The following is a 23,047-nucleotide window of genomic DNA, read 5'->3' on the forward strand; positions in this document are numbered from 1 at the left end:
GCCGCCGCTGCCGTCGGGGCCGGGAGCGGGGCCGGGGCCGGGCCGGGGCTGGGGCCGCTCGCTGCCTCCCGCGCCGGAGGGGTGGATTTTTCCATCCCGGCGTTTTCTGGGGCGTTTTGTGCTCGGCGGAGGGAGAGGGGGAAGAATTTCGATTTTTAATTACTACCATTAAAAAAATCAAATTTGCAATTCTTTGGGTGGCCTGATGGATTCCCTGATTGACAGCCGGAATTGACACTCTGGTACCTCTTATCTCGGGCATTTACGGCAATTTCTAATTGCAGGTAGTTTGGGGGGTTTTTCAGCGCCTTGGCTCGCATGGGAACCGAGCGATTACTTCAAGAGGCCCGGGTTAAGTGCAGGCAGGGGGAGAATTCAATCCACATTCAAATTGCTTCATTAAAGAGACGCAGCTTTTGTTGCAAAGGATTTAAATGGCCACTAGAAAGTTCTTATTTATTGTTTTGAGGCGGTTTATATAGGGTGCCCCGCGCTCGCCCGGCGCATGGAGCCGCAGCCTCCCTCTCCCGCTCTCTCCATCAAGGTGATGCCGCCGGAGCCGCTGCCCAAGGGGAGCGCCCGCTGTCTCGATCCGCACTCCCGCGCCATGGTAAGCGGGGCCGGGGGCTGCGGCGACTCGCCGGGACCCGCCGGGCCGGGGATGCGGGGACGCACTGGGCCGGGGATGCCGGGAGCTGTGGGGATCCGCCGGGCCGGGGGCTGCGGGAACGCGTCGGGCCGGGAATTACGGGGTTCCCGCCGGGACCCTCCAGGCCAGTGCTGTCAGGGTTTTGTGGGTGCCCGCCGGGCCGGGGATGCCGAGAGCGTCGGGGACCCGCCGGAACGCTCCGGTTCGGGGCTGCGGGGAACGGCGGGGCCCCGGCTGACGGCCCCGCGGCGGCTCTGCCCGCAGTCTCAGCCCGACGGGGAGCCGCTGCCCGGCGCCCTGGAGAAGGAGGACGCCCGCTCAGCGCCCAGCACTCCGTCCACGCCGTCCGTCTGCTCCCCGCCATCCTCTTCCTCCTCCACGCCGTCGGCCGGCAAAAACGTCTGTTCCAGCTGCGGGCTGGAGATCCTCGACCGGTACCTGCTGAAGGTGAGCGGGGCGGGGGGCGGCGGGGGCGGCGGGGGGCGGCGGGTGGCCCTGGGTCTCAGCCTCTTCTCTGCCGCAGGTGAACAACCTCATCTGGCACGTCCGGTGCCTGGAGTGCTCCGTGTGCCGCACCTCGCTGCGCCAGCAGCACAGCTGCTACATCAAGAACAAGGAGATCTTCTGCAAGATGGACTACTTCAGGTAGGGACCGGGCCGGGGCCGCTCCGAGGGGCTCAGCCGCCGCCGGGTGCCGCGGGGCCGGGGCCGCTCCGGCACTGCCGAGGGGAAGGTTTGGAAAAGCCGCCGGGCTCCCCGGAGCAGCCGGGCGGGAGACGACCCTTGGAGCACGGGAAGAGAGGCAGAAAGGGAGGTTGGGGTGCAGTTGCCCATCCTCCGGAGGGGTTCCTGCCCCCCGGCCGTAGCTGTGTGGGCCGCCTCGAGCTCCCCGTCTCGGCGGCGGGAGCGCCCGGCTCCGTGGGTGCGGCGTGGCGGGGATGGTCCCCGCGGCAGGGAAACGGGGATGGGATGGAACGGCCTCGTCCCGGCTCTTGCCGGAGGGTAAATTGGTGCTGCCGGCCTGCGGTGCCCAGCCCCTTTGGGGAGCTCCTGTCCGACCTGCGGCCCCGCAATCGCCGGAGCGTCCGCGGCGGGAGCGCGTTACGGAACCGAAACGAACGACGGGCGGCGGCTGCGGTCCCGGGGCTCGGGCCGGACCCGCATCCCCGGAGCAGCCTGTCCCGCAGGGAGGATGTTCTGTCTGCGTCAGTCTTTCTGTTCTAAACCTTAACCCACGAATTTTCCCCTAATTTGAGTGGAACGAGGGGACTGAGTATTTTGAGCTCCTCGCCAGGGTTTAACTAAACATCGGAACCCCCGCTCTGACTTTCCCCATCCTACCAGGATGAGGGAATGCTGTTTGACCCGAGAGGAAGGGGAATGGCGGGCAGGAAATGGGAATGACCCCGGCGGGGCGCAGGGGGCTCGGAGCATCCTCCGGCCGCGGCGGAGCTCGGGGCTGCCCCGGCGGCAGCGGGCAGGGGAGCTCGGGGGGCACCTCCGAGATTCCTCCGGTGCTTTTTATTAAAGGGTCTGCAAATACCCGATTTTCCGCAGCTCAGCCCCTGCCCCCGCCGGGCTTGGTGCGGTGCCGCCGGGGGTGCGGGGCTCATGGAGACGGGTGCGGGGCTCGGAGAGCTGAGTCTGTCCCGGAGTCACGGAGCTCCGCGTCCTGTCCGATGGTGGTGGTTGTTGTTCTTCTTATTATTAGTTATTGTTATTATTTTTAAACTGCAATTTTCGGTGATTTCACCGAAATCTCCTCCACTCCACATAGAAAGGCTCAGGGGGTCCCGTGGCCATGGTGATGTTTTGGGGCACTTTAAGCGTTTTAATTCATTTATCACCGTTCTGGTGCTGTTGATGTGTGGTTTATTTTTGGTTTATTTTTGAGAGCGAATCTTTCCAAAGGAGGTTTTAAAGTAGCGCCGGGATCTCGAAATGACCTTCGAGCAAATGTGGCAAATAACAGCGTTAAAATTAATCTGTTTCGCGAGCCCCCCGTCTGAGCAGCCCCGATCCCCTCGTTCGGTGGGAGCAGACGGGCTGTGCGCGTCGGTATTGACGGGCCAAAGGGAAACAAAACGAAAATCGCGGAAGCCGCCGCAGGACGCTCCCGGTTCCTGCGGCAACCGTTCGGGGGGCGCGGGGGCTCCCAGCCCGCGCTCCGCAACTTGCCTTTTGCGCTAAAAAGTGGGGATTTGGGGAGATTCTTTTTTTTTTTTTTTTTTTTTTTTTTTTTTTTTGGTGAATCTGAGCGGCGGCAGCGGCGGCGTTCGGAGCCCGGCGGGTGCGGATCTGCCTCTCTCGCCGCAGCCCCGCGGGGATCGCTGCGACCCCCGGCCGAGCCCCGGGCCGGCCCCGATGCGGTGGTCGGGGGCAGCGGGCGGGGGTCGCTCCCGCGGCGGAGCCCGCCGGGCTGAGCCGCCGCCGTCGGTGCCGGTGCGTGGCTGCTCACCAGGGCAGGGGCCGGGGCAAATCTCCCCGGCTGTCCTCGGCCAGCTCGGCCCTTTGGCCGCTCCCTCCTGCACCCGCCCGGCCCTGGGAACATGCCGGCCGGCATCTTGTTGATTCCGGCCAGTGGGACTCAGCGCTTGGCGCAAAACAAACTTGACCCTTGGGATGGATTTTAAAAATTGTATTTATCGTTTGCTGTAGATGAAATATGTGGGGGTTTTTTTTAAAGCAAAGCAGAAACCCCATCCTAATGCGTGTGGTTTGGAGCCAAGGCAGATGGAAGGGGCAGTGGGATGCTCTGCACGGAGCACACGGATGTTCTATCGCTCCGGTGCTGGTTCTGACACTGGTGCTGTTGGGGGATGCTGAGGATGGAGGCTGACAGGCACAGGGCTGTCATGTCACAGCCCCACTGCCCACGGGGAGCATGGTTAGGCCTGCTCTGTCCGAGTGTCGCTTCCCTGTCCCCATGAGGGGCTGTGTAGAGGTGCTGGCACTGCTGTGGCTCTGCAGCCTCATGTGCGTTTTTAAGCAAATGCTGCTGTTTCCTGTATCTTGTCAAATAATTACATTTGGCGTCCAAGGCTCCAGTGCTTCAAGGAGAACCAAATTAAAATTGGATCTCACTGAGCAGAACACTGTGTTCCCGGGCGATGCAGGGGCTGCTCACAGCCAAGCTCCCACAGCTCCGGTCACCCCGAGGCCTGGCACGATCCCGGTGTGATTCCTGCTGTGCCCCTCTGTGACCTCGATGGGCAGCCCACGGGCATGTGAGCATGGGGTCACTGGCCTGGCTGTGGCTCAGGTGGGCTCCATCACCTCAATCGATGCTCCAGCTTGAGCACTGCCATGTCACAGCATGAAGATGCTCGCTGAGGCACCCGCTGCTCTGCTGGGAGATTGGGGTGATGTCTGGAAGCTGCAGCTGCCTCTGAGGGCTGTGTATGGGGCTTCTTACACAGAGATGTTTGGAGCTGTGAGCTGGGGCTGGGTGTCCCTTGCCCTGTCCCCACAGGCAGGGATGGACAGCAGGGCTCAGGGAGCTGTGGCACCTGGGAACAAGTGGTGTGTGAGAGCCAGGACACACCAGAGCGTCCTCACGCCTCTGCTCTTCCCACTCCCCAGATGATGTGGCCGCCTCTGGGAGTGGTGGGATGAGTCTTTCTGGGATGAGTCTCTCTGGGATGAGTCTTTCCTGGTAACGTTGTTCTCAGCTTTCATCTCCCAGGGTTAATCTTTGTGGAGAGCCATCAGCATCTGCTCACCCGACCACAAACCACACGCGCGGGGTGCGAGCCGATGGCTCTGGGGAGTGGTTGGTGATGCTCCTGCCTGTGCCACAGTGCTGGGCTTGGATAAAACCTCTGGCTCTGTGTCTCTTGCTGCAGTGCAGCCCTGCCACCATCCCTGTCCCTGTCCCAGCCAGGCCGGTGGCAGGGGCCATGCGGAGCCCCTTTCCTGGTGCTTCGTTCTTTGGGCTCTCGCTGCCCTGTGAGCTCAGGGCAGTGATACCGGTGTTCTGGTGGAGCTCTTCATTTGCGGCGGTGACAGGTCAGGGCAGAGTGTTCACAGGCATTTCCCTCTCTGTTCCTGTGGTGCTGGCAGCAGCAGTCTCACAGTGATGGTCCCTGTGGTGGCAGTGTCGGGTGATAGTGGGTGCTGTGCCTGGCCCCAGCTCACCCTGGTTTCTGTACAGCCCGACTGCTGCAGCGGTGCTGCAGACGGGGGTTGGCCAAGAGCTGCAGGCGCAGTGTCAGCGGTTGCTGGTGCTGCAGCCTGTGCAGCCCCATGCCCACGTTGCTGCTGAGCCTCAGCCTCTCTCTGGGTGCTGTTGGTGCCATGGCTCTGTAGGGGACAGTGGCCTCAGTCCCTGACTGTACTGGCTGCCCTGTTCCCACGAGCTCCCGTGCCTTTGGCAGCCCCTGTTCTGCTCCCTGGGCACCGCCACCAACCCAGGGGTCCCACCTGGCCCCAGAGGGGACTCCATGCTGTCTGGGGCCTCCTGAGTGTCTCCCCCAGACCCCAGCTGGTGTGTGATGGGTATGTGTGACCTTTCCTGTGCAGTGCCCTGTGCCCCAGTTTCCCCCACCCCCGTGCTGTGCTCCCCCTGCACAGGCTGGGATCCGAGCAGGGAGCAGCCATCACCACGTGCCATTAGCTTGGTGCACTGCCCCTTGCTTGATACTGCTCAGCAAGTACGACTGTTTACATAGCACATTGTTCAAAGTAATTCAATTTACAGGAATGATCTTTACTTCTAAATAAAAAATTAATATGGTTCTTTTGTTTGTGCGTTTATATAAACGAGCTGGCACGAAGTCAGTTTACAATGTTCCCATCTGAAGTAAATTAGTGAAGTCTCTTAGCTAAGTCTCTGTATAATTTCAGCACAGAAATGTCCTCTTTCTTTTTTTTTTCTTTTTTGGTCAGCTATGGTCAGGCTGAAAAATTTAGACCCTTCATTTCCTCCCAAATAGTTTTGCAATTAGTAATTCCAGCACAGGACAGTCTTTCTACATCTTGTTGAGCCCATGGTGGGCGGCAGCTCTGCGGTGTGGGGTCGGGCACAGGCAGTGTGTTGGTTGTGGTGGCCTGACCTGGGCTCTGTCACTGCCTGTCCACAGCACCTGGAGCCGCACTGGACCGTGAATTGAGGGGTTTGTGGTGCGAGGTCCCTCCTGTTGCTCGGTGTGGTTGTTTCTTCTTGGTGTTTTGTGCCTGTGCTGAGAGATTCAGGAGCTGCTCGGGCAGGGCTGGCAGTGGCTCTACTCCCCACTGTGGTGGGGGCTGGTGAGAGCCCCTGGGGAGCCTGAGGTGGCAGTGGCAGTGCTGGGGCTGTGCTGGGAAGCGCAGTGGCTGCAGTCGGGGCTGTGTCAGAGCCAGCACCAGCTCTGCGGTGGCAGAGGACAGGCTCCTTTCTCCCCTGATGCTCTTGCCGCTGCTCATTGCATTTATTTTTTTAAGCAGCAGCAATACTGAAATGTAGAAATCAAACCAAGGCTGTGCCTGGCTCCTCCAGGCGCTGGCCTGGGGGTTCAGGGCCACGGGGACCACATCTGCTGCTCCCCGTGAATCGCCCGCCCTTGACCATTGGCATGCTGGCAGGAGTGGAGGTTTTCAGGAGCACGCGATCACACGGTGCAGGGATCCTGGCTGTCTTGTTGCCTCTTCATTGTGCTGAGCTACCTTCCAGCATAGCTCACTCCAGCACAGTCATCATCCTCTCGCAGCGATGAGACCTCCTCGATGGAGGAAAAACCAGATGCGTGCGCCTGTACGTGTGAGGAGAACACACATGGTTTGATTTATGGCAGTGGGAGAGAACCAGCTCTGACACAGTTTCCATCCGAGTCTCACACTGGCTGTTATCAGAATGAAAAATCCCACGGGCTTGGAAGCTGATTCACGGTGCTGCATCACCTCAGCCCCTCGGCCACGTCTGGTGCTGCAGGGCTGTGGCGAGTCACACCCCGCTGCTGCCCACACCGCTGCCCACACCACTGCCCACACCGCTGCCCACACCACTGCCCACACCACTCCCTGGGGAATGGCACCCGTGGGACAGTTTTGTTGTATCTCTCCATGCTGTGGGATTCAGGCTGGTTCAGGGTGAGCGATGGGGTTGGCAGCAGCGCCTGCACCCCAGCATCACCCTACCTGTCCTCACCCTGCCTGCCTTCACCCTGCCTGCCCTCACCTGCCTCTTCTCCCCCCCGCAGCCGGTTCGGTACGAAGTGTGCCCGCTGTGGCAGGCAGATCTACGCCAGCGACTGGGTGCGGCGAGCGCGGGGCAATGCCTACCACCTCGCCTGCTTCGCCTGCTTCTCCTGCAAGCGGCAGCTCTCCACCGGCGAGGAGTTTGGCCTGGTGGAGGAGAAGGTGCTGTGCCGGATCCACTACGACACCATGATAGAGAACCTCAAGAGAGCGGCAGAGAACGGTACGGAGCCCCAGCACTGCGGTCACGGCATCGCCCCAGGGACCATGCAGTGGTGGGGTTGGTCATGTTGTTGCCAAAAAGGGTTGATGGGTGGCTATGGGGTGGCTTGAGCACACGGCCCTGGGCTGGCAGAGTGCCCATGGGGGTGGCCAACGTGCTGGCAGCACCTGTGGCTCACGGCAGACCTGGGTGCCATGGGTGGTACCAGGGACGAGTGCCTGGTCCCACACAGCCCAGCATGCAGCACGTGAGGAAGCTGCTGGGACTTTGAGGCTGTGAGTCGTAAATCTAGAAGGTGGGATTGGCTATTCGACAAAACCTTCCCATCATTTTCCACCTGTCCTGCCCATCCTGGGTTGTGCTGCTCCCGGCTGGATGGGGCTGTGCCGTGCCATGGCCAGCCAGCCTCCAGTCAGGTCGGTGACACCGAGGTCACATGGCACCATAGCTCCCAGCCCCATCCTCCTGCGTGGCAGTGGCCAGAGATGCTTGGAGGAACAAATCTGTGGAGTTAGTCCAGCGTAGTGCACAGAGAAGCCGGGCAGTGCCATGGCATGTGTGGGAAAAGTACCTCAGTGCATGGTGGGCACAGGCAGCGACACACCATGTCCCGGCCCATGCAGCATGTGGAAACCATTAACAACCTGACGTGAAAATAACATGTTTCTGTTTACTGTGTTTGAGTAAGAGGATGAAAACAAGAGTGCCCAGACAGGCTGGGAGGGTCCCGGCTCAGGACGTGGCTCGCGGCATGTTGGTCCATATGGTCAGCTGCTGTGGAGGCGTGAGGGAGGCAGTGGGAACAGGGATGGAGAGGGAGATGCCACATGGCCTGGAGGAGCAGTTTGGTGCGAGGAAAGCAGGATCTGGCACCAGGGAGCCTCGCAGAGCTGTTACCCCAGCTGAGGGCTGGGATGGTGGGTTTTCTGCTTCTCAGAAGGACCTGCTGGTGTGGGCTGAGCACCATGGTGTTAGGCAGCACTGGGGCACCTGGTGAGTGCCCTGTATGGGTACCTCTGTCAAAGTGTCCCCTGGTTTTGAGAAGGGGGTGGGATCACTTTGCAGAGCTGCAGTTGCTGTGAAGTTGGAGGGCCACGCTCCCCCCTCCAGCAATTACCCAGCAATTTCTTCTGCACATGAGGTTTTACATACAAGAAAAATAAACAGATGTTGCTGAAGTCAGAGTCCCATTCATCATCCGAAAAGAACAAGTCAAACTATATGAGAAAGTCCTTCAACTCAAGCCAAGACAATCACAGCCTGGTCCAGCTTGTGGAGCGAGCACTGGGCTGTGCAGGCACATCCTGGGAGTGGGGTGAGCGCTAGCCCTGCTCGGTCTTCCTCCCTCCTCCATCCCTCCTTGGTGCTTCACCTACACTGCTGAGAGCAGACAGGCATGGCCTGGGCTGCAGGGGGGACCCCAGTGAGGAACGAGAGACCCCAGCTCTGGCCACCCTCCCTGTAGGCTGTGTGGCAGCATGAGCATAGCTGGGCTCATCCTGACGCTGTGCTTGGGAAGTGGGAGGTCGGTGTCCCCCTGGTGTGACCCCCTTAGTGTGGCTGCTGCTCAGGGCATGGGCACCCCAAGGCCATGGGGATGGTGTCGCTCCTACTGCTGCTCAGGGACCCAGGAGGAGGAGGAGATCAGGGTGCTGGGAGGATTTGGGGCCGGGGAAAGGAGCAGAGAGCCCATTGAAACTCTCTGAGCAAATGAAACGACTGATGGAGGCAGCACCGGTGGAGGAAAACGGGGTCATAGGGAGCAGCACAGGGCAGGAGTGATGGATGTTGGTGAGCCCAGCAGAGACAGGGTCCCTTCTGAGCTGCTCCCTGGAGGATGTGACCGAGTAGTGACCACGAGTCAGGGCCAGTAGGACATCAGTGCTTGCCCTCACACACCACCTTGACATCCCTCTTCCTGCTGCTGTCTTCCTGTCCCTTATTCCCCAGGGCTTCTACCACTTGCTGCATTTTTCTTAATTCAACAGTAAGCTCTTCGGGGGAGGTGGTGTCTCCTTCCCAGTGTGCTGAGGGGCTCAGCAGCCCAGGGCAGCTCCCAAGGGGTAGTGCTGGCTCTGCTCTTTCTGCTCCCACTTGCAGCAAAGGATGCTGTGGGTGCCCCACCCTGCCAGGCATGTTGTCCCTTGGTTGAGGGGATGCCGTGGGTGCACCACACTGTGATGCCACCGACCGTGCTGTCCCCCACTTGAGCAGCTGCTGCACGTGGGGGTGCCAGGTGGACAGGGGAGTTTCTGACCTGTGGCTCATGGGCTTCTCTCCTGCAGGCAATGGGATCACGCTGGAGGGGGCTGTGCCCTCGGAGCAGGACAGCCAGCCCAAGCCAGCCAAGAGAGCCCGCACCTCCTTCACCGCCGAGCAGCTGCAGGTAGGGGGGCTGGGCCGGGGGGGCTGGAGGGGCTGCGCCTCCCCAGCCTCATCCTGAGCCCCTCTCTCCTCTCTCCTGCAGGTCATGCAGGCACAGTTTGCTCAGGACAACAACCCCGATGCACAGACACTGCAGAAGCTGGCGGACATGACGGGGCTGAGTCGGAGGGTTATTCAGGTGAGGGGCAGCTGGGTGGGCACCATCAGCTGAGAAGCCCCAAGCAGGGCAGGGAGGGTGCACCTAAAGGCTGGCACCAGACAGGGCTCACAGCCCCATGGCCCCTCACTCCTGCACATCAACCCCACAACATGCAGCATCCAGCAGCTTCGTGCTGCCTCCCCAACGTGTCGGCTCACTGGCTCCCGTAGCAATGCCAGCACCATCCTCCCTCTGTCTCTCTCGTGGGTTTTCTATTTGTTTTTCCCTCCTAGGATGCAATGAAACAAACCCCCGTGCAGCCCCAATAAATCATCAGGTGGGAAAGCTGCCCATGAGCACAGTGTCCCGGAGCTCTGTGCTCTGTGCTCTGCCCCAGCTCAGGCAGCCTGGGAGCTCCCCTGGCAGTCAGTAGCAGTCCCTGCCATAAGCAGGCAAAGTTCTCAAGCTTCAGGAAGTGTTGGGATCAAGAAGCTTAAAGATAAAGGGGTTTTGCAGCCCCAGGGGACGTGGTGGCAGGGAAGTCCCCATGCCTGTGCCGAGAGGGGAGGGAAAGTGGTGCTGTAGGGACTGAGAAATGTCCCCTCTGCAAATCCCAGCTCACTATCCCTGCAGACAGCCCAGCTTTGCCTCTCGGTGACATTTATACTCATCACTTTAATGTTCTGCTGACATACTTTCTGCATACAATAAAAAACACAAATGATGAAAATAAATACGGAGCTTTCATCGGGGATTGTTTTGTCAATGACACATTTAAATTTTGTGTGTGAAAATCTGGTTTGAGCCTCCATTACTGAGATTCTTCATTTAGCTAAAGATCAAGCAGGCTGCACACCAGGTGATTTTTTTTATGTGGATATTTTTCAAAGGCGCTTTAAACAGGAAACAATTTGTCAAACGCTTGCGACTGTTTCCTTCTCTGTGGTCCAGTGTGCTCAGCCTCAGAGAGAGCTGATCTTCACTCAGTCTCCTCAGCATAAAAAAACCCTTCCATGCATGTTTTATCTCTAGGATGTAATTCCCTAACTATCCCTTTAATTAGAAGCACTGAGATATGGTCAGAGGGCTCGTACCTGCTGCTCACACAGACTAGAGCTGTGTCCCACCACAGTACCCTCCTTTCTCAGCTTTAATATTCTGTTGATGTGGTTTTTGAATATGGTAAAACACAAGTGTATTAAAACAATATTTTTTTCATCATCCTTGAAGTCACAACGTCTCCTAGTCTAATGTTCTGCTTGGTCTTGTCTCCCCTTGTTCCTCTCCTTGCCAATGCTCACGTGTTTCCCAACTGATCTCAGCTGTGCTTTTAGCCCAGGTGAGCTGGAGCTGCAGCCTAAGATTTAAGACCTTGAAAGGTACACCCATCCTTTGCAGGGGAGTTGAGCAGGGACAAAGCTTTGGCTTCACTCATGCTCTGGTGGGTGTAAAATAAAGCTGTGGAAACCAGTGAAACGCTGGTGAGGGGCAGATTTCTCAATTTTATTTCTTTTTTTTTTTTTTTAAATGCTTGGAGCAGACACCCCACCTACCCTGGGGTTGTGGTGAAGGACCACACTTCAGTCCAGTTGTCTCTGAGTTGACGCAACATTTGCTACTTTTGTTTCAGGTTTGGTTTCAAAACTGCAGAGCCCGCCATAAAAAACACACCCCCCAGCACACAGTGCCGCCCTCGGGAGCGCCCCCGTCCCGCATCCCCTCCTCGCTCTCCGACGACATCCACTACTCGCCCTTCAGCAGCCCCGAGCGGGCCCGGATGGTGACGCTGCACGGATACATAGAAAGTAAGAGTGGAGAGTGGCCAGCGGGGCTGCGGCGCTGGGGGCACTCGGGGGGGCTCGGGGAGGGGCAGGGGGAGCTCCCCCGGAGCAGGCAGTGGCACCAGGGCACAGCACTGCCAGAAACGCTCCTGTGCTGCTGCTCCTCGTGCCTGGTGAACTCTGCCTTTGCAGTTTTCTGAAGGGCTGTTAATGTGGGAGGCTCAGATGAGAGAGGGAGGGGACAGAGGGCTGCTGCTCATTCCCTTCATGCCTCATCCTCAGAAGAGCCACTGCCTGGGTTTTACCTGGCTGATCCTTGGCCCTCCATGAGTTCTCTGTGTCATGGAGGAGAGCTGTGCCCTGTTGAGCTCGGTGCTCAGTGCTCTCCTTCCTTCTCTGAGCAGCAGAGTTGCTTTCCTTAACAATTCCAAGTGCTGGTGAATGATTTGTGAGTGGTGGGCAGCTTTGGTCATGCCAGGATGGAGGTTTCAGCTCTGTGGCTCTTGTGAGGTTTCTCCCCTCCCTCACCTATGTGGGCTCCTGCTGTGCCTCTGCCTGATCCATGGGGCACCTCTTGCTCCACATGTGTCCCGAGCTGCTCCCGGTGGAGGCCTGGCCGTGCTGGCTGGAGGGCCTGTGTTGTTTGTAGTAACAGAGGCTGAAGCCTCTTCTCATCCACAGGTCAGGTACAGTGTGGACAAGTGCACTGTAGACTTCCCTACACTGCTCCACCAGTGCACCTCAAAGCAGACATGGAAGGACCACTATCTAATAGGGGTGAGAAGGTAATTGTAGTCCCTGCTCCAGGCTCTGGGGCCGACCCTCCACTGTAGCAAAGATCTGTGTGTAACATCATTGCCACCTCTGCCTCCTGTCAGCATCACTGCTTCTCCATGACCTCCCATGTGTCTGTCCTTAGTCTTGGTGGCCCTCAGTTGGTGTACCCGCTGTTGGTCAGAATGGCATCACTGTTCTCCACTAAACACCCCTCCTTGTTGTGAAGTGCTGCATTCCCTGAAGGATTCTCATGTCCTCCTGCTGACTCCCCTCTCTGGTTTCTCCCCTCCCCGCGTGCCCTGAGCTCCGTCCTGCGTTCCTCTGTTGATAACAGAGCAGAGGGGACTATCAGCATGTGCTAACTTCCCAGTTTTCCATGAGTTAACAAAAAATGTTCATTTCTTGTGGATTGCAGTATTACTTAAAAAAAAAACAACCAAACAACTGGCTGTTACAGTATCTGAAACAGGAATGTTATTTCACAATGTCTGGCCAGGGAACAGTATTGCATGTTGATATTTTTCTGTGCAGTGCTTCCAGTATCTAATACACAGCTTACTGGGGGCAAGACTTCTCAAACATGCTTAGGCTTGTAAGATTTTATTTAGGGTTCCAGTTTCAGTGACTTTCCTTTGAGGAAACACTGAGCCTTTGGCAACTCTTAGTGGTTTTAGCTTTTGTCTTTACTCTCAGCATCTCTCTTTTCAGATCTGTCTCTACTCAGTGCAGCAGTGGCAGCTTACTGAGCTCTGTTTCAGCGAGCTCAAGCAGGGGAACAGGAAACTTACTTTTTCAGTCTAAATGCTACCATTTTTTCATGATACTTGTACAGTGAGCTGGAGAGTTTTCAGAAAATATTATAGAGTCCCTGTGCTGTCATTCAGAGAAGCTCCGCTGCAGCAAGCAGCTCCTGATTTAAATGCAGTTACTTGCTCGCAGCTGTTGCAGAATGGGGTTCTCAGGACATGGAGCTGCCCCCCAACCAGCTCCTTTTCCAAACAGTCACTTGCATGTTGAATTCCTGAAAACTGAAACAGCTTTTTTTTCCACATCCAAGATTTTTTAAAAGCAGTGATAGCTGAGGTCCTGGGAAAACACTTGTAAATGCTAAGTCTCTGTTTCCCTTTTCCTGTGGAGCATCCCCCACGCTGCCCAGTGCAGTGGCTGGTGAGATCTGACTTGTGACCAACTCAGCAGCTGCTTCCCTTGCCCGATGGCAAAGGCAGGGGCCGTATTTGCAGAGCAGTGAGGTGAGGTGGTTTGAGGGGAGCCTGTGGTGGTTATCAAGGGAGGGGGATAGAGCCAGGACCACTCAAAATGGTCTTTGTCTTTCTTGGTAGCTGCTGTATCACAGGACAAACTGGTTAAATCCTGGTTTTGGTGTGCTGCCCAGGTTTGTTTGGTTTCATAGCTGAAGGTGTGCCCAGAGGGGCACCTTTCCTGGAGGCTGTGCTGCCACAGTCCTGTTACCTCCCACCTGGGCTCCTCAGTGCAGTACCTGCATCCCTGGCAGCTCCTGGGCAGACAGTGCTTCCAGAGGGGGTTTTCCTGGGGGGAAGTGGCTTCCACAGCAGAGCCCATGTCTGTCCTGTTCTCCCTGAAAGCACATTGCCACCGTGAGTGCTGTCTGTCTCCGAAAGCAGCTAACTCTCTGCTCCCGTTTCTCCCCCCAGGTCATCCTCTTTCAGTACTGACTGCCCGGACTCTTCCTCACCTGCCCATGGCCCTACCAGCACCACTGCCCCTCAGCCGCTGACACAGCGTCCAGCCCACGGCAACTGGCATCAGTCCCAGGGAGAAGCTCAGATCCAGCGCTCCCAGTTCTTCCCATTGACCAGCACCTCACGCCCACTCCGATTTCTCCAGCGACACTCTGTGTATGTGTGTGTTGAGTGCAGAGTTACATTTGACACTTGTTTCTTGTGGACTTGTAGAATGACCGTGAGTCTCTCCAAGGCAGTGCCAGACACAGACAAAACTAGTGACTCTACTGTGCTTGCAAATCTTGCTCCCAAACCCACGGGAATACGAACAACCCAGAACACGCTGAGTCTCAGGGGGGTCAGTGATCACCTCTGAACATAAAGGAAGGAGGAATTTACGTGGTTTGGCCTGATTCTCTTTTTGCACCAGTGAAGCGGTTCCCGGACATCCCTCCTTATTTCCACTTGCATGTGTGAAATCTGAAATGGGCTTTTTGGCTCAGCAACTCGATACATAGACAGACCTTCCTGAGCCAAACTCGCAGGTAGCCGAGACTCCACTAAGTGGAAAACATGATGCCAGCTGGAAATAGGCAGTTTTTCTTCCTCCTCAAAGTGCTTTAGAATCACATGTCCTTTGATCACTCAAAGGTAAGTAAATCTTAGTGTTTTTTCCCCCCCGTTTTATAGGAGGGGAAACAGAGATGTCCTAAACGGAGAGGAACTGTGGGGGTTGGTGGCAGAGCCCGGTTTAGCACCCTGAAGTTTTTGATTGCTGACTTGTTCTTAGAACACTGAATATCTCTCTCCTTTCACAGCCATCTACCAAATCTTCATTTTTTAATTTTTTTTTTTAAAGTTTTTTACTCTTGTTCTTTATTAACAAGCTACTTTATTTCCTTGGAGTCATATCACAAATGGGTGATTTCAGAGTGTACCTACACAAAACTCTCAGACTCTCCATACTCTGGGACTGGGAAATGCTCAATGGAAGGTGACCATAAAGGTGTAGAAATGTTCTGCCCTGCTGTGGACCCAAGTTCAATCAGTGGAAACAGTCAGGTAGAAACTGGAGACCAGTTAAAAAGGTGAAGACCACAGTAAGGCCAGCAGGAATGGTCACCAGCCGAGTGGACAGCGAGGTGGTGGCGTGTTCCTCTGTCTGGCAGCGTCGCTCTGATTCCCTCTGCCCTCCCGTTCTCCCTTGCTGGAGTGCAGCTCTTGGTCCTGCCAGGCCCTGGGATGAAGGTGCAGCCCGGGAGAACTGCTGCCGGCGGGCTCACGGCAACAGCAAAGGAAATGCTCAGCAGTCTGGCCCCGAATCAGGAAAAAGGCTCCAAAATGATCCTTCATTGACGGTAATAACAAAAAGTAAACAAGTGACCTCTGCCAGCCCTTCTCAGTTTGCACCGAGCCAAGAGCAGGTCTGTAACAAAACCTGTCTCCACGCAAGCACACGGGCCTGTCCTGCTGCTAAGTGTCCGTGAGGCCGCGCGTCCGAGAATGTGAAAGCCCACCACGAGCCACGGCCAGCGAGGGGAATGACCCATCCGTGCCCCAGGAGCAGGAGATGGGAACTCATCCCTTACATAACTTGTTTTTAAGTCGAACTGTGCATACATGTGTTCTCCTCTCTGGGAGATCCTGGATCCATCTCCAGCATCAGCCGGAGGGCAGCCGTCCATCCCGCTGCTCTGGCCAGCCCCTGTTGCACACATGGCAAGGCTTCTCCTGACCATGGCTCCGAACTCCGTGTGACACCAGCGGCCAGGCACGTGGCTCCGGCTGACCGGGAGCGGCCTGGGGAGATGTGGATGTCTGCTGAGGTGGCCGCCAAGGGTTTGAGAAGTAGCTGAGTACAAGCACACGTTGATATTGGTTGGAGCAAATGCATATGTACACACACACTCTGCTCTGTGTGTGTGTGTGTGTATGTATTGAGAGAGAGAGTGATGGTACTACCTCGGACAGTTAGGCCAGTATCTGTCTAATTGCAGCCAGCAGCTCTATCCCCAAGTTTTGAAAGCAGAGAGGGAATTAAGTCCAGAAAATATTATTGTCACCTCCTGACGTGCGAGCGACCATTCCCAGTGTGTGACATCTCCAGTGACAAGGCACTGCCACACGCCTGCCCTGACTGGAAGCAGCACTGCAGAGGTGTCCCCTCGGGGAGGGGACGGTCACCAGTCACAGCAATTTTTGTCCTTGCCCGTAGCAATGAGTGAAGGACTGGTGTTCCCTTCGTTGGCTCTTGGTGAGTGTTTGTGATCACAGGTTGAGGTGGTTGCTGGGTTCATGTGCAACAGCCTTGAGATGCTGGTGGGGGTCAGGGGGGGTCACCGGGGCCAACTTTGTTCTCCATTTGTGCTCACGCATCCTAACGACCATTTAGTTGTGGAATTAGTGCCGGTATTTCATTTAAGACTGAAGGAGAGACTTCAGGCTGTAACTTGTCCTGACATCCCACAGTCCTTGAGATTTCCACAGCTGTTTTGTGGAGGGAGAAAAGGGTTCGATGTGTTTCTCTTCTGTCTCGGTGGTGCAATGAAAGCAAAACTATGAAATATGTATCTGCTAAATACCAACTTGATCAAAAGAAACCCCACTTGTGAAATGTACTGTATAACCCAGGGTTTGTCACCGATCCCACGGCAGGGCCGGAGCACAAGGCAGGGGCTGAGGGGGTGTAGGTGTTTCTCTCCAGGGACGTGGGCTCACTACAGACTGTGCTCGGGGCACTTCCCCCCATAAGTAGCCAGGAGCAGCTTTGCTAATTCAGAAATCAGGCTCTGTTTATATTAAGCCCAAATTGTTTGCAAAAACTGGAAGCAATTCAGCTTGTGCAGTTTTAGAGCTAATTATGTGTATGGAAAATACTCAACTGTACCAAGAATGTAAGAAATCTTCTAATTTATTCAATACATTGTTTCACAACATATTTCACACTGACTGTTGCCACTGAACCAAACCTTATCTCAGGTCATTTGCATTCATCTCCTGTCTGTGGATTAAAAAAAAAAATAAAATTAAAGTCATTCTCATTTTCTTAGTTTATTCAGTAATTGCCAGATGGGTTCTGGTGCAGCAATGCAGACTCCACGCACTAAACTTTTCCAGTTGCTATTTACAAAGCCTTTTGCAGACAGAACCCACTGAGGACAGCCAGTGAAAGGCTCTTCACTCCAGTTTAATAAGGTAACTAATACGGCTCGGCTCTGAAAGTGGAATGGTTTAAGGTTTTATCACCAGTGATTTTTTTTGGCTCATGCTGGTTAACCCCAATGCCTGAGCTAAAGGTGCTTACACAACTCACTCGTTGGGATGGGAGTGGGAACCAATCCTGCACTACTATCAGTGATTTATCTGTAGGATGCCAACTAAACATCAGTTTTATTTCATCTGCCAATCATTTTGTTGTAGCATGTTGCAATTCTGCATGTCTTGGCTACAATGGTTAAAAAATTTTTTCTCTGAATGAGTGGACAGTCAAGACTAATATTTATTTTAAAAAAGTAAAACTAAATTGTAAGCACTTTTTTGTAAAACCAATGTCTGTTTTGTTACATACTTTTAATGTTGTGCTTTGTAAATGTCTTATTTGTGTAATAAATAAAGTTAATGCAAGTAGAAGTGCTGGCACTTACATCCAGAAAATGATGTAATTCCATTTTATTTTATTTTTAAATACTTTCTGGCTTACTAATCAAGCAGCAACCCACCCAGTTTTCCTCTTTTATTATTTTGTTAAACTCTGGCTTCAGGAGAGTTCAACAAACGTTCGTAGTAAATGGATATAATTTCCTAGTTAGCAAACCAGTCATTAAAGAATACCTCTGGTGTACATTATTACAATGATCAATCAATATCAAAGTACTGAGCAAAAAGAGAGGAAAGGAATTCACCAGGACAGCTAACTAAAATCTGGGAAAATAATGTTGATTAAGATGGATTTGAATGACTTCAACACCGAATCTGAGGCACTCCTTTTAACAAATTGTTTTCAGGCTTAATAATGTTTATACATACTACACTGCACACCTCTCAGGAATATTATTGTGAGTACAGTCGGCTTTTTTTCCATGGCTTTTGCTCAGCATGACTGATTAAATGATTATTTCCATTTTTGTTTGTGCTGACAGAGATGACAGAAAGATTATATTCCTGTCGAGGGAAAGGGTGAGACAAATCCACGAGGACAAATTGCATTTATTGTGACTCAGATTACCTGCTTTGCTGGAATATTATTGTCTAGCAAGATCTGGTTTATGGTTTCGGTTTGTGCTCAGCTCTTCCACCCCCAGCTTTCCGGCAGGTCCGAGTGATCCATTCATGCTCATCATCGTCTGAAAGGGAGATAAAGAGAGCGCTAAACATCCCCGTGTCAGAGCTGTTCTCTGCAGCGCTGGGGTCCAGCTCAAACAAGCAATTTTTCCTTTGAAAAGCAAATCCGTTTTTAGCCGTTGTCATCTCTTAGAACACTTTTTGTTATTGTTGTTGTTGTTGTTTGTTTAAAAGATCGTGTGCAGTTGTGTGGAAATTTGTCAAGGCAGGAGGTACTGGATCTGTGGCAAGGACTGTTTATTTGTCTGTTTGAAAAACTTAGCTTGGGTGAACTATAAGGTTTGCATGTATAGATTTTATATTTTGTGTTTTGGGCAAAATATGCAGGAGAAGCGTTGAAACTATCAGAAGTTAATATAGACCTTTTTTTTAAAATACTATGCCTGTGTTGCTTGTCAGTTTATGAAAAACAAAGGTAAAGAAAAATCTACAGTAAAACCCCAAGTTCTTGTCTTCCAGCTTCTCTTTCCATGCTGTTTTTGAGATGTACGTTGTGGCAGGTATCCATAAACTGATGCAGTGGCTGAGAGACACATTTTAGACCATCTTCTGTGTCCCTAGTTAGTATTCATGTCTGTCGTATTTATTTTGAGAGCATAATGACAGTGTGGAAAGAAAATAAAAGCAAAGACAATGTAGGAAAAAAATAACTGCCCAGCAAAGTTTGAATAGAAATTTTGTGTATGATTACAAAAAAATACCCTGGTGAATGTTAAGTTGTGGCTTCTTAATTCCAGGGATTTAAACAGTCTTGTCTCCAGAAACTGTTCTGCAGCCATTTCTTTTGTGTTGGTGTAGGGGAAAGGAGATCTATGCAGTAAACCAGGAAAACCAAACTTCAAAGAGCTTTGGAAAAAAATCAAAGTATTACTTAAAACAATATCTGTATTTATTTTTACATAAGTGAAATGTATTCGAGCTGCTTCTTGTGTTTAGCACTGTCTTAACAAATCCATACTAGGTGCTTGTGATGTGTGTTTCTAACCTGCTTCAGTCTAGATTTTAAGAAAGAATAGATGACTGGGAGGAGGATGGAGCTGAGGGAGCTGTGACCTTGTGCTGTGACCATCCTTTGGCACAGTCAGGCACAGTCCCATTTAATCACACACTGAACACCCTGCTTGGGTAGGTCAGAAGAGATGGAGAAAAAACATGTTCCCTGTAAGGAGTCAAATTTTCACGGAGATCTTTTGATTGTGGAGTTGTACCTTTACATTAAAGTGACAGAGGAGCATTTGAAATGCAAAAGGGAGGAAGGTCCCGGGAATGAACTGACTGAATAATCAGTTGTGTTGTGTTAATCTAAGAAGTATGTGACAAATTCAGTCTGTTGCACAAGTCATCAAGCTCGGGGGTTAATCTTATTGATTGTGGAAGGTTTTGAATCAAGTCAGCTTTGTCTTTCCTTTTTTTTCTTCCTTTTTTTTTTTTTTTTTTTTTTTTTTCATGCTGCCCTCCCCTTTTTCTCACTCCTGGCCGAGTGAGGCGGGCACAAGCCTTGTCGGGTGCTGCTCACAGGCTGCTCCCTTGGCATCCTGGCACAAGCAGGGCAGCATCCTGGTGAAAGCAGGGAAGCACGTGCCAAGGCATTTGCTCCTGTCTGTCGGCAGCGCTCCTGTGCCACCCCTGGCAGGCACTGATGGGAAGGGCCGCTGGCTGGAGGGAGGTTTCCCTCGGAGCCTGCTCTCCAGTTCGCTCTGTGCTCACAGTCACTGGGGCCAAAGTGCTGGTGTCCCGCTGACCCTCTCCTGGGGGTCACCGGCTTTCAGAGCTCAGTTTTGGTGGGGAGTGCCCACCTTCGAGCAGCACCCCAGTGACCGTGTGGGGGTGAGGACACACCGGGGCTGCCATTGTTCCCACTGATCAACCATAGGGCGCTTTAATGACTGGAAAATGGTCACAATTTGGGTAGAATGGCCAAGTTCAGCTCCCTCTGTGTTTCACTGATCTCTTTTTTTATTCTTTATCCCTAGGAATCCCTAGGTCCATAACAAAATGCCCTGTTAATGGCACGTTTCTTATTCGGGTATAAACTAGGGGAAAAAAGAGGTGGAAAAATATGCTAAAAAGAGAATTAAAAAGATGAGCACTGAATCTTGCTTAAAGACCACGCAATCCTTAGAGGCAGATTCCACTGAGGGCTGCAACAGGAATGCAAATGCGGTCCTTAAGCTTTCTTAAAAACAACATCCAAGCCATAATCAGTGTGCTGGCTTTTGTTCTATGCACTAGGTGTTCCAGACAGTAACGACGTGTCACGTGAGCCCCGGCTGCAGGCAGAGATTGTCCAGCCTGGGTGGCTCTGTGATTTTAGCTGGAATTGCCTTAACTATTAAAAAAAAAAAAAAAAAAAAAAAAAAAAGTTTATCTGAACTTGTAATAATGGCAGGAAAAATTAAACTTTTTCTGCCCGGGTGAAGGAATAAGCAGAAGTTACCCAAGCTGTACATCAGCAGTGGTATCTGGGTGTATTTGCCTCACCTGAGCACTAGAAGTAACCAGCTTGACTTTTGCTGGAGCCATCAATAACTCTCTCAGCTGAGCACCCAGGGATAAGCACAAAGAAAGGCAGATGTAACTTGGCTTCATCTCACAGGTTTCCAGCCTGTCCTTGGTTTGTCCAAGTTGTTTCCTTCTGCATTCTGGGTTTTCCTGGTCTCCGAGCAAAGCACACAAGGCAAGTAGCTCCAAGGATTTTACCTTCTCCAGGCCTGTCCCAAAATGTCTCAGTTCATGCAGTGATCTGATCCCATGCAAATTAAACCCGTGTTCATAAGCCCTGCTTAACTTACATATAGTTTATTCAGATGTAAAACTGAATGAACAAGTGAATTTAAACTTTGTGTATGAAAATGACTCGGTATGAAGTAAGTGCCTAGAACTGCCACCCAACCCAGTGTTCTGTACAACTGCTCCTTGGTCTAGGTAAGGGGAAATGAAAGGATTGATCCAGCATAGCAAGAAGAACCACAGCCCCAGAGATGAGAATGGCTCCAGGGCTGGCTATGGGAGAGGAGGCAGGGAAATATTAGAATGTAAAGAGTTAAGCTATGGTAAAACATACTTTTGCTACACTAAAGAAGACTGGTTGATAATTACTGTAGTTTTAGGGCTATTTGAATCAGTGCAGCTGCAACCTCTTCAGTAGTAACCCCTGAAACAAGACAAACTGGGTTTATTGTACTGAACAAGTCTTAAAGCTCCTCCCTGATTGTTAGTAATTGGCAGCAATGGACTTAACAGCCTCTTGACTACCCTTTTTACACTCTACCTGACTGTGCAGCTAACAATTTAAATCACAGATGCCGATCCTTCTTTGTGGCAGCTGCTTGTTAACTACACGTTCCTCTTTTTCTGTCACTGGCTGCTTCCATAACCCTGCAACACCAGGGTTAGATTGGAGAATCACATTTCATCAATATTTAAAATGGAATTAAACCTTGAAGTTTGATTAATGCTACCGGATAGTGAGTTGTAATTACTATTTTGCAAATTGCAATTGTTTGAATATGTTAATATGATTGTCTAAGCACATCTTCACCTTCAGAAGTAATTTTCCTTTTAAAAAAGATTTGAAAAAAAATACAAACTCTTTAATCAGTGGTAAATTATCACCCTGTGCACAATTAGGTAGTATGGGGTTCTTCATGTGGTGTGCTGAATTTTGGGTCTGCATATTTATCTTTAAAAAGTTTATCCATTTTTTTTAGATTTTCCTCAGTAGAATAAACACTGATGGAACAGACTTTGCTGAAACAGGACCATGTTGATGTTTGAAGGTAAAGGAAAAAAGCTTTGTCTGAGCATTTCATTGCAATCTGGTGTATCCCTGTGCAGTTAGTAAACGTTAACCAGTGTTTTCTTCCAAAGTCAATGAAATATAATTATTATTATCCTGGCATATTATTGAAAACTTGAAACTAAGAGAGACAGAGAGAGATTGTAATGGGTGAGCTGTTGGAATATATGTAAGTACTGACTGATTCTCTTGAATTATTTCCTTGTGTCTCATCCAAAAATAAGATCAGTTTCTAGCACCCCCTGAATATATTTTGAATATCGTGGGTGAGATCCTCAGCCAGCCCACACTGGGACAGCTTCTCTTTTATTTTTGTGATTAATTCAGGCTGTTTTCATTAAGCAGGCAGAGGCATATGGAACCAACCCTGGCAGGCACCTGATCTCCAGAAACAGCATCTCCCACAGTAGATGATTAACCAGGGGTTCAAGTCCTCCTGATCTCCTGTTGGACACTGTCTACACAGTCAACAGGTCAGTTTGGAGACAGTCCCTTTAGGCAAATAAGACCCAGCTAAAGCTGTTGTTTGTAACGTGCTCCTATAAGTAGCCTGTTCCAAAATTTCTTCTTCGCCTGGCAAGTTTCTGCCTTGTTTTGGGTGGCTTTAGGGGAAGCTCCAAATGCCAGCCAAGTCCAAACAGGTCAAAACCCTTGTTAGGTGTGTTCCACAGTGAGCTCAAACTGCAGCTCACCCAGATCAGTGGATTTCTGCTCAGCATCTCTCCAAAATGAAACCACTTGCCTAATTTTCAATGATCAGTCTAAAAGTAGTGGCAGAAGAGACTTCCCCAGCTACCACACTCCAGATTTATCTCTCAGCTGGGATTAGAAACAGCTGAGAATTCAGGGTGGCCTTGCTTCAGGGTGCTTCCAAGGGATGACTTGCAAACACGCTGTAATTTAGGTGCGTTTAATCTTGCTATATTAAATGCATATTGCAAAGTTTAGAATTATTTGCTTCTAGCTATCGTGTTTCTGTGTTGCTTATGGAAAGCTCAGCTGTGAGAGACTTCTGAGGACTCTGCATGTTTAGGTGTCTGCCATGGTGCAGAGCAGAGACTGTCAGCAAGGACAGT

The 23,047-nt window shown here is 52.2% G+C and overlaps 2 protein-coding genes across 6 annotated transcripts in view; one reads left to right on the forward strand and one right to left on the reverse strand.

Annotated features, from left to right (window-relative positions):
* The first annotated feature begins 162 nt into the window (after positions 1-162).
* On the forward strand, positions 163-17,461 carry LHX6 (LIM homeobox 6). 3 transcript variants are annotated; one of them, XM_027650108.1, is made up of 9 exons: positions 163-610; positions 914-1,096; positions 1,173-1,294; positions 6,826-7,046; positions 9,332-9,432; positions 9,514-9,609; positions 11,201-11,375; positions 12,033-12,136; positions 13,802-17,461. In XM_027650108.1, exons 1-9 carry the CDS (start codon positions 506-508, stop codon positions 13,820-13,822), a joined length of 1,128 nt encoding a protein of 375 aa, XP_027505909.1. In that variant the 5' UTR covers positions 163-505; the 3' UTR covers positions 13,823-17,461. The 3 variants fall into 3 exon arrangements, with proteins under 3 accessions (XP_027505909.1, XP_027505907.1, XP_027505910.1); XM_027650106.1 differs by having other exon boundaries at positions 12,033-12,128; XM_027650109.1 differs by lacking the exon at positions 12,033-12,136.
* MORN5 (MORN repeat containing 5) overlaps positions 16,725-23,047 on the reverse strand; it is a 15,154-nt gene continuing 8,831 nt past the window's right edge. For all 3 annotated transcript variants that reach the window (XM_027650111.1, XM_027650110.1, XM_027650112.1), the window contains exons 5-6: positions 18,057-18,174; positions 16,725-16,832 (exon numbers count right to left, since the gene is read on the reverse strand). In XM_027650111.1, the coding sequence (XP_027505912.1) occupies positions 18,095-18,174 (80 nt within the window). In that variant the 3' untranslated portion in view covers positions 16,725-16,832; positions 18,057-18,094. The remainder of the gene's footprint in view (positions 16,833-18,056; positions 18,175-23,047) is intronic.

Source organism: Corapipo altera, unplaced genomic scaffold (genome assembly GCF_003945725.1).
Source record: "Corapipo altera isolate COAL_440 unplaced genomic scaffold, ASM394572v1 268, whole genome shotgun sequence".
In the NCBI taxonomy this organism is placed as follows: Eukaryota; Metazoa; Chordata; class Aves; order Passeriformes; family Pipridae; genus Corapipo; species Corapipo altera.